The sequence below is a fragment of the Bison bison genome, unplaced genomic scaffold, assembly GCF_000754665.1.
Source record: "Bison bison bison isolate TAMUID 2011002044 unplaced genomic scaffold, Bison_UMD1.0 scf7180017864274, whole genome shotgun sequence".
Lineage (NCBI taxonomy): Eukaryota > Metazoa > Chordata > Mammalia > Artiodactyla > Bovidae > Bison > Bison bison.
In genome coordinates, this window is record NW_011494846.1 from 2243999 (window position 1) to 2255265 (window position 11267).

At 45.1% G+C, this 11267-nt stretch overlaps 1 protein-coding gene across 1 annotated transcript in view; it reads left to right on the forward strand.

Annotated features, from left to right (window-relative positions):
* The window catches only part of JARID2 (jumonji, AT rich interactive domain 2), a 231696-nt gene that overhangs the window by 138473 nt on the left and 81956 nt on the right, over positions 1-11267 (forward strand). The window contains exon 3 of the mRNA XM_010848827.1: positions 946-1087. Within this exon, the coding sequence (XP_010847129.1) occupies positions 946-1087 (142 nt within the window). The remainder of the gene's footprint in view (positions 1-945; positions 1088-11267) is intronic.

An 11267-nucleotide genomic window follows, 5' to 3' on the forward strand; every position in this document is an offset into this window, starting at 1 on the left:
CCCAGAGGCTGGTGACTAGGCAGTGAACCTGGGGCCAGTGGCTGTGGACACTTGGGCGGGTACAAGCCTCCCATTGGTAGAAACTAAATTGTGTCCAGAACCCTGGATTGGATGGAAGGATGTCTGAGCTCTGGAGGGAGCAGGCTTTTATTCAGCTGTTCCCCATTAGTGTGACCCGGCTGCTAAGCGACTCCACACCACTTGGCGCAGGCCCTTCTCCAGCTCGGGTTACTAGAAGCACACCCTGGGGCCCTGAGACCCCCTCTTCAGCATGGCACCACTTATGCTGTCGTGGAGAATCTTTGTCCTTTGAGACGGTCAGATTCAAACATGGCGACTCTGATGGGAAGGACTGCTATGAAGAGAAAGTTGTCCAGTCAGATTTCTCGGTCAGATTTCTCGTTAAGAACCGATAGACGGCTACAAAGCAACGGTTGATGCTTTTTCTTGGGTGTAGTTACTGTTTCCTGAAGGCAGTCCCAAAAAGAGTTTAGTGTTTTCTGGAGTAAATATGTGGTCCTGGAAGGATGACTAGTTTGAATTGGTAATATGTGAAGTACTTTTCTTTCCCCAGTCCTGAAAGATGCTGATGTACGTATGTCTCCTGCCTTGGCAGGCGGGTTCTTTACCACTAGCGCCACCTGGGAAGCCCAGTTGAAGTACTTTAGAAAGAACCCTGTAGTATATTATTACGATAACACATTTCTGCTTGAATTGCTTACTGTTGGCGTTATTTCTTTGGCAGGCATTCCAGTCCTGTGTAAGGTCAAAAGTAGGATGAGGTGGAGCTTCTCCCTTCCCCTCTCAGGGGATCCACACCTCCCGGTTCTCTCCTGTCGAGTTTCTTGTCTGCCCTCATCGGCCACTGTGTAGGGTTAAACTGTGGTAAAGTGCTGCTTCCTTGTGTCATGTATTTAAGTGTTTGTCCCCTTTTTTCACCTGTAGGGCTCCTTGGTAATGGCCAGTCTAAGGGATTAGGACCAGCATCAGAACAGTCAGAGAATGAGAAGGACGATGCATCCCAAGTGTCCTCGACTAGCAACGATGTTAGTTCTTCAGATTTTGAAGAAGGGCCGTCGAGGAAAAGGTTAGTACCCAAGGCTGAACATATTCGTGCCTTAAACCAGGGACTTCAAACTAGGTGCCAGTTTAAGTGGGAACAAACTTGGGCCCACTCACCCAATCTCCTGATTTTTTTCGCAGAGGAGCCAGAATTCTGGATTTTTGTATCAAATACCCTGGTTTCTAAACATTGTCCACTAATTATCAGAAAAGATGAGTAAAACACACAAAAAATGGTATGAGCCAAACAAAACAAGTTCCTGCTGTAAAAATTGGCCAGAGAGTTGCCAGTTTGTAATTCCTGCCTTTGCTGTTCATTTTAATTGGTTCTCATTGGTTGTCATCTTGAGTATATTAGATGGTATTTTGCCACTACTGCAGAGGTGTGAATGTGAAGATTTAAATGTGGTGTTTCTAAAAAAAAATTTCCCCCTTGTCAGGAAAGCAAAATCCATTTGGTGTTAACCAAATAAGTAGGTGTGAAATCGGTTCATAGAATTAATTTACCGGCAGGTTTTTAATTTTTTTTGTTGTTTTTTAGTGACTTTCCTAAATAAGCTTAAGATAGCTTGATCAGGAAGTTCGCTATGGTAGTTTGACAAGAGCTGTGGCTTCATGGTCAGACAATGATAGTGACGTTATGTAATAACACTTTTAATTGAGTGTTTAAAAATCCTTTTTTAGTTATCTGCCTTATTTCGTGTCTCATGTACGATGTGATTCCCCCCCTGCCCCCATTTAGAATTTATATTTCATTTCATTCCATTTCCGTTCTCATACTCAGTGTTATCCTGGATGACAAGATTAATTACTTGTTCTTAGAATCTGTTTGTTGGAGAGGATGGGAAAAGGGGAGGAAAATAACCCCCGGTCTGGACTTCTTTGTGTACCCTTTCTGTATACAGAGTTATAGTTACTTTTCAGAAACCATCTTGACGTGTGTGTCTAATGAAGAACTGAATTTGGCAGCAAATTCAGGAAAGGACGAGGGTAGCCATGTGTGGATACTTAAAAATCTGTAATAGATCTGCACTTTGGATCTGAAATTGGAGAGCCATTAGCTGCAAGCCTTTGTTTTCCTGTCGTGCAGTGTCTTCCTTTAGAAAACTCATGGGATAGAGTCTGTATTAATTTCTACCACCTTTATCTCTTGCTCCTCAGCACTGCATCTTAGAAGGTGTCCTTGGATTTGTTTTTAGTACAGTTAGCAAGCATGTGTAAGAACTGTCTCTGCCAGTGTACTGGACCTTGTATGCTACTCTTTTTAAAGACATTTGGCTGAGTGTCTCAGTGGAAGCCTTTTATGTTTCAGATGCTCTGTGACAGACTCTGCCCCAATTTGAAAAGTGCATCATCACAAGAGCAGGGGGTTAAAGGATATGTTTTTGTTTTTTTTTAAATCACATTCGTAAACATATTGGAGTGTGTAATAATCCTATCCATGTTTCCAAACATGGGTGGGGCCGGGGGGACCGTTGTGTAGCTAGCATCATCTTCATCTGTGTTTGGAGAACAGAATTCTGTGATGGTGGTTGGAAGTAACAGTGACCAGTACTTGAGCTTTGTGGCTGGCCATCACCTTCACTTCTGCTGGGATTGGTCAGCAAGAGGGTATTGGTCATCAAGCTTCATTCTCTTGGGGTGGGGGCGGGGAGCCCTTTGTCCCTGGCTCCGGGTGCCTTTCTCAGATGGTAGTGCTGCCGGCTTCCTCTTTGCACGGGACTGTAGTGCTGTGTGGCAGCTGTGTGCAAATCAGTCAATTAGCTTTAATTCTCCAGGGCACCAGAAAAGAGAAACTTTGTTCCGGGAACTTAGGGAAAACTTAACCCATTGCTAATCTGTTTAATTATTAGCGTGCTGAGTACCTTGTTTTACTGAATTAAGGATTCGTGACAGCATTTTGGGAAGTTAGGATCACACTCTACTAGTGAAATCTACCCAGGGATATAGTATAGATTCAGGTTTGACAGGTTAAGCTACATTCAGAGCTGGTGTGGCGTGGCCTGCCTGGCAGAAGGGAGCTGTGTTGTTTACAAAGGGACAGTGTAGTTAGGGCATAAATGCCCTGTGGTGTTGCAGGGCACACAGCAAATAAAAAATGACTTTTACTACTTCTGGGCTTTCAAAGAGCTCTCTTGATTGCTTGTTGGTATTTAGCATGAACATTCAGTGTAAACTATATGATACATGCCCTGCCTTGTCAGGCAGATCATAGGAACTGGAATCCAAGTTCCTGGAGCTTTGTCAATTACTGTCAGACTTCAGTGCCAACCTTCTTACACATAATATACCTTTTTAAAGAAGTGATGTTGTGTCTGCTGATCCCAAGCCCAGAGTAACTACCTAAACGGTAATTTTGAAATGTTGCTTCAAGCATCGGGCAGATTGTTGACTAGATTCTGCTTTTTACCTCATGTCTAAAATACCCAAAAATACGCATGCAGAGAACATGTTCTGTGATGGACCACTTGTATTCTCCATTGACATTTAGACTTTCTGGAGGAGAACACTTGAGTCCTAAAATTCCAGAGTCGTGGTTTACGTATTTGTTTTGGAAAAAGCGTTACCTCTCTCTTCAGAATGATAAGAATGCTTGCATTTTTTGTTACAATTAATTGCTCTTTTTAGGTACATGTTTTTAGGGTCACCAGTTAATAATGCCTTTTGTCTTGGTTAGAGCAGGGGAAAGAAAGGGAATTTATGTGTTTGACTTTAAGAAAAATGGAAATCTTAAGTGTAGACTATTGCCAGCCTCAGTTTAGACCTTGCCCTAAATTTCCAGCCTGCAAGTTGAAGCAATTCCGTTTTCTGATTGATGCTTGTAGCACGTTTCTTAAGTCTTTAGTCAAAACATCTCACGTGTCTGCACTGTTATTTTTCTACTGGAAGCCCCTTCAGCTATGTTTGCTCCTGTGTAGTTGCTGCTGTTGGATTTACTTAAGTTGGGGGTTTTTTGGCACATAGAAAGCAGTAGAGTTCCAAAGGACTTATTTTCCTGTATTGAGGCAAAAATAAAAGGAATCTCTTAGTTATTAAAAGGTCATCATCTGAAATTCCTCTTTATGAAAGGAAAAGCCAGCCTCTCTAGAAGGTCTCTGCCTGTCGGATGGGCAGAGCAGCCCAGCTGTTGAAGGTCTGGAGGACTTGGCACTGGGGGGTTCCTGGGTGTTGGTTTTCTGTTTATTTTGATCATTATGGTAGGTGAGTTTGATAAATTATGTTTAAAAATGATACACTGTAATTAGTTCTTACTGTTTAGAATGGAAACATTAGAGAGACTTACAGCATTTAATCAACCCCTTTTGAATTTGTTGGTGGCCATACCTGGCTCCTTACCTCTGCCACCTTAAATGGCTTCTCCCATTACACTTGATCATCATATCATTTGTGTTTCCTGGAAGAAGTATCTGAATATCTTTTAGAAACCAGAATGGACAGATTTTGCCAGTCAGGTGTGGATGGACTGTGAGAAACTTGGAATAGTGCTTATGATCAGGATAGGGGTTGTCTGTGTGGTGGAAAGGTGTACCTCTACATGATTGTTTCAGGGACGTGTCATGGGAACCTTGTATGTGGCTCAGTGTCTAAGAGTATGCACAGGAGCCACACCACGTGACTTCTTCTGGTTCTGTCATCTCTTTGTTATGTGCTCTTGGGCAGGTCTGCAATGTCACTGGGCCTTGGTTTCCTCATTTGTGAGATACCTGTGACGATGGTAACCACTTCATGATGGATTTTGTGTCCTGAACAAGTTGATTCATGAAAAGCTCCCAGGTATATAATCAGGACTGTGTATGAGATACAGTGCTAGCTGTCATCAGCATCTATGACACATGAATTGCTGTATGGGGACATGCAGACTCATTGAAGACTTCTCAGATTTGTTTAGAGATAGAGTTTGACTTATGCAAATTGTGATTCATGTCTTTTCTCCCTGGTGCCACCATCACCACCATCTGTGGGTTGATGGAAAAGTGTAGGCGTGTGTCCCTCTTTTTTTTTTTTTATTTTGAAGTTACTGAGTCACAGGAAGGACTGTAATGGTAGAGTGGGAATTTCTTCTGCAAAGCTTGGTGTGACCAGGTATTTGCCTACATAGAGTAGGCATGAGGGGGCCAGGCTATAGTTTGTGAAGGTGCTGTCTGGTCTATTCACATGTAAGTCACATGTGAATAGACCAGACAGCCCTTGGGGGTGGTTCCTATTTTTAATAGTACTTAATACTAAGATGCCCTGACACACTTCAAAAAGCCAAGTATGTAAGAGTCTTATGTAGTTTTTTTTGAAAAAAGTGTGGACCATGCCTCTGCAGGGACAGAAATGTTTTCTTTTTGTTAAAGAGCTGCTGTATTTTAGTTATTTAGGCCTTTGGTAGTGCAAGAGTTACGGAGTTCAAAGACAGCCCTGCTCTAGGAGATTGGATTTTGAATGTGGAACATTATTTTAAGGTTGAAGACGTGGTGATGTTTAAGTTTTGGAGATGAATATATGTTCAGGATGATGAGAATTCTCCTAGGCTTTTATTGGGTCTTCCTTTTATAGCTGAATTGTCAAATTTAAGTTTTCCTTATTTCTGTTCTGAGTTACTGTGTTAACATAAAATACTTTGCTACCTCCAAGTTTAGAAAGAAGATAGACCCAAATGCATAGAATACTTGCTTGGCAGCACTCAGTGTTGGAAATAGGAGTTACTCAATGTGACCGTCCATAAGAATTAGAATTTTCAAAGCCTCGATAGTTTTTACATGTTTGTTGAACAGAATGCACTAGTAGTATAGTTAATGTCAAATGCACTGTTGAATTCAGACCTTTGACTGAAACATATTTTCTATTTACAGGAAGTAGAAAAGGGGCAGCATTGAGGAACTGAATATTACGTGGCACCTTTAATAGCCACAGACAATAATCTGTAGATTTAACTAAATGTGAATGATGTAAATGGAGCTGGGTCTAGCCTGCTTGCCTGCACAGTTCACCCGCACAGTCCTCATTTCTGGTGCTCCTCTTCCCTTCCTGTTGACCTAAATGGCTTTTTGTTATCATTTTCCGTTGGGTTCTGGTTGTAGGGCTTTAACATTTCTAATTTCTGCTGGTGTGGGATGAATCTTTCAGGTTTTTTTAATATCTGATATGGTCTTTCTTTCACCCTCACTTTTTAAAAATCTTTTTACGGGGGTTGTAGAATCGCATGCAGTTGTAAGAAATTCTCATTCATTTTTGGAAGGTATTTTTGCTGGGTATAAAATTGTAGGTCAATAGTTCCTCCTCCTCCTCCCCTCCCGTGTGGAATTTGTTGAAGGTACAGCTCCACCATCTCCTGGCTTGTAGTGAGTGTCCAGCAAGAAACCCACTTCTAAAGGTTTTTTGTTTGTTTGTTTATTTTAGTCTATCATGTAATTGGAGAAGGAAATGGCAACCCACTCCAGTATTCTTGCCTGGAAAATCCCATGGACAGAGGAGCCTGGTGGGTTACAGTCCATGGGGTTACAAAGAGTCAGACATGACTGAACATGCACACCATCACACAGTATGCCTTCATGTAGTTTTCTTTGATTCTTGTGTTTGAGGTTCATGGAGCTTCTCAGTTCTGTAGACGTCATCAGTTTTAGAGAAGATTCTAGTAGCTACAGTTTGCACACGTGTTCCCTGGCTGGGACCTCGGGTGCACGTGTATCCAGGCACTCCAGGTTGTTTTCACAGCTCATGGGTGCTCTGTTCATTTTATCCCAGTCTTTTTTTCTCTGTGTATTTCATTTTAGATAATTTTGGTCTAAAATCTGCAGATGTGTATTTATCACCACAGACATTGTTGTCTTTTTAATTGTCTTTATTGTCTCTCCTGATATAGCTTAATCTTTTCTCTACCTTCTTGAAACATAGGAAATGGAGTTATAATAGATGTTATTAGTGTCTTTGTCTGCTAATCTGTCATCTGTGTCACTTAGGGGTCAGTTTGGCTTAATTGATGTCCCTCCACTCAATGCAGGTCATGTCCTCCTGCTGTTTTGTTTGCCCAGTGGCTCCTTGTTGGATGCCAGGCATCATGAGTTTTCTTCTTTTGGGTTCTGGGTATGTTAGTGTGTCTCTGACTCTTCTCAAGCATTGCTGTAGGGTATGATTAGGTTACCAGGAAACTGAGCCTTTTATGCTTTGTTAGGTAGGGCCAGAGAGCAGTATTTGGCATAGGGATAAGTTTTCCCAACTGCTCAGGGAGAACCTGTGTTAGGTGTACCATTCTGGCAAAGCATGGTTCTCAGCCCTGTGTGGGGTTTGGAGAGTGCTCCCCGTGGTCCTTTCTCGTGGTACTTTTCCTTGGGTACTTCCCGCACACGCGTTTTCACTAGTCCTCAGCAAGTGCTTGAGGAGGTTCCTCGGCAGGTTCCAGAGTTTCCTGTCTGGCTTTGGCTTCTTCAGTGCTCCACCCTGTACATTTTGTTCCTCCCCGAAGTCTCAGTTCCTTCTCCCCAACTCAGGGATTCCTCTGGATTCATCTTGCATTCCTCTCCATGTGCTCTGGCCTGAAAATTGTCTCTGGGCAGTCTTTTGTGTCTCAGGAACCATAGGGTTTTGTTGTGTGATGCCCATTGTCTCGTGTGGATTTTCACTTCTTCAGGCCGGGGGGGCGGGGGGAGTGGATTCCTGTCCCTGTCGCTCTGTCTTAGCCAGAAGCAGGAGTTCCTATCTGTTCTCTGAATGTTGACTGAGAGAAACAGCACAGGAAGTGTAACTACCATGTTTGCACTTTGTCTTAGTCACAGTCACAACCTTATGTTTAATTAGTCATCAAAAAAGAAAAAAAGTGAATTGCATAAGTAGGCCCTGATACAATCAAAGGGAAGATTTCAAAATAAAGAAGCAGTTGACTTATAAATAGAAAATCTCACTCCATCCAGAGCATGTTGGTAGTAGAAATTCATCTGAGGCCCTAACTGGCTTCTGTTTCAAGTGACTGTTCCGGATAAATCCATGATGACTTTGTGATGATAGTGGGCCCTTCCTCCATCCCTCTGAAGGTTATGCTTTTCACCTGGTTGTTGGGTTTCAGAGGCAAAGGGGGTGGTGCCTGCTCAGGGCATTCCTTCTCTTTTCCTGCTGTTCAAGCTTGGAGGGGAGATTGTATCTCTCAGCTCTGCATACCCTGATTAAGTGGCCACCAAGGAGAACCTGAAGTTTGGTGACTCCAATTGAATGGTGGAGAGCTGCAGGAGCCAGGGTTCTCACTGTCCACTGCAGGATGGCATGTGCTGTCAACGCTGCGCGTCCGCCGCCCCCACCCCATCATGATTAGGTTCATTCTTCCCTGTAGGAGCATCCCCAGGCTTTCTTCAGACCTCTCCGATCCCACTCAGGATACTGGCAGGCTGTTCAGGAGTACTGTCCTGTGTCCTCCTTGGTGACATGGGGCCTGGCCCTGGTGTCTGAGGAACCGTGGAATCTATTTTAATAATCAATATAATGTCTGCCTGGTTTTGCACATGACATCATTTATGGAGGTTTATGGGATTTCCTGTTGCCTCTTCCTCTCTTGAATTTTAACTGGCAGATTGTTACCTGTGTGGTGTGATTTGGGGGTTTCAGAACAATCTTTTACATTGCTTTGGTTTACAAGAAGCAGACCCTTTTCTCATTTAATGACGCGTCTTGTGGAGTCCACCCGTGTGTTGCTTGTCCCACGTTAGGCCCTCTTGACTATGCACATGACTAGTGTCCAAAACAAGTGTGTACAGTCCGTGAAATTCTCCAGGCCAGAATCCTGCAGTGGGTAGCTGTTCTCTTCTTCAGCGGATCTTCCCAACTCAGGGATTGAACCCAGGTCTCCCGCACTGCAGGTGGATTCTTTACCAGCGGAGCCACAAGGGGAGGCCAAAAAACATGGAACGCTTCACAGATTTGCATGTTATCTTTGCACAGGGGCCATGCTAATCTTCTCTGTATCGTTCCAATTTTAGTATATGTGCTGCCAAAGAGAGCTATCAGGGAAGTCCCTCGCCACACACTTTATGGAGATGCAGCCCAGATCAGCAGGAGGATCTGGGTGGCTGGGGAGGTGGGGTGGAGCACAGTTGTTGGAGGAGGCAGCAGGTGGAGCTTGGAGGAATCTGAAACTGGGTGGGGACTGAGGTTCCTTGGTGACTGAGCAATCTTGGCCTTGTGTTTTCCAGGACCCTTCTGTGGAACGTACATGGATTTGTTTGGCCTAACTGGCAGGGTGGGTTGCAGGTTCCCTTTGGAATGTTTTCTTTGCACCCTATACCCTGTGCTTCTAGTAAAAGCACAGTCTTAGCACCCAGACCAAGATAAGCAGGGCTGAGGGTGCCCTGTGTGCTTTACTGCCCCCTGGGCCTGAGCCCCTCTGTGTGTTCTCCTTGGTCGGAGAAGGGGGAGGCAGGAGCTGGAGGAAGGGTGTCATTTCTGATCCCCAGCTGACTCTCATTGGCCTGGTTTTCTTAGGGCCATGGTTGGGAGGCCTGGGAAGTTGGGAGTGGAGGAGAGTGTCCCAGGGCTCCTGGCAGCTATGTTTGCACGGCGTGGTGCTGCCGTCCTTTTCTGGGCTCCCTGTCCTCAGATGCAGGGAGCCTCCTACCTGGTTTCTCCAGCCTATCCTCTCCTGGGAGAACCTTTCTGCCACTTCTCTCTGTTTTCCCCTTTCTGGCCCTGTGGACACGTGGCTTTAGCCTTCTGACCCCGACTCCTGACTTCACCCCTGGCCCAGCACTGTTCTAGGTGTATTCCAGCACCAGGGCTCTCACATTCCACGAGGCCACCATCCCCAGGACCGGAAGGCAGCCTCCTAAGGCCTTGGTGTCTGTGAGATTTTCTAAACTCCTGGAGTGATGCAGAGTCCCTGGATAGCACGTACATATGTGGAACTGTTGTGTATGCATGCCTGATGGCAAGTGACACCTCTTGATCTTATCAAGTGCCAGCTGGGTGGGAGACATCACTAATTGATCCTCTCAGTTTTAGATGGTTTAAGGTGAGACGTGTTTTTTTTCTGACATGATCTTTTAACTAGACCTTTGATTCGAAATAGGGAGAAGAATTTTTTAGAATAGACTGGCATCTCAGTCCCCTTGGAGAACCTTTCTGTTGCTTACCCCAATTTTTCTTCTTAACTCTCCATGGGAGAGACGGTCTTCCAAAAGAATTGGCTCTTAGCAGGGCAGCAGTGACAGGTATTTATGTGGCACTTACAGTGTGCTGGCCACTATTCTAAATACTCTAAATTGTTTCCATGTATTAGTCCATTTGATTCTCACAGCAGTTCCTTTTGATGGGTCTTTGACCCTCACTCCCATGTTATGAATGAGAAAACCAAGGCACAGCGAAGGGCTCGGGTGTGCTCTGCTAAGAGGTGAAGCTCCCAGGTTATTTCAGGATCCAGTCGATGGTTTCTATACCTTGAGGGGAGTAGTAAAGAGCCCGCTTGGACTGCTGCTGCTGAAGAGAGGTAGACGAGCTTTGCTTTCAAAATACTTGGAGAGGCCGGAGGATGCTGTGTGAGTTAGTCACTCAGTTGTGTCTGACTCTTTGAGACCCTGTGGGCTGTAGCCCGCCAGGCGCTTTTGTCCATGGGATTCTCCAGGCAAGAATACTGGAGTGGGTTGCCGTTTGCTTCTGCAGGGACCTTCCCGACGCAGGGACTGAACCCAGGTCTCCAGCATTGCAGGCAGATTTTTTACCGTCTGAGCCACCAGGGAAGGATTCTGAGGGCTGGGCAAAGTGATGCCTTTTTAACCGTCAGAGGAGTGGGAATCTCAGGGAAGCAGGGGCCAGAAGCACTCATTTCTTCAAGGTTCCAGTTGTTGCCAAGTCCCAGGTGGATCTCAGAGATGGTAGATTCAGCCTTAATTTCTGCTGAGGAAATCTCCACTCCGGAGAGAAGCAGCAGACCATTTCAAACGCAGCGTGTGGAGCGCTGTGGAAGACATGACGTCTGTGGGCCACCACGGGGTGTCCAGGGGAGTGGGCCACCTACAGCCAGGCGACACAAGCACTTAGTTTTTCCTTCTGTAGACTCTTCACTCTTCTGGGCTGTAGATGGACCTTGGGGGCAGCCCTGTAACTTCCAGGCAGAGGGTGTCTGGAGCCACCTTCTTGGTCGAGATCACAGGGAGAGACAGTCCCAGTGCCCCGAGGGCAGTCAACCCCCAGCTGATGTGGTGGCGGGGCGTCCATCCCGCGCCAAGCACTCTGGGTGGAGG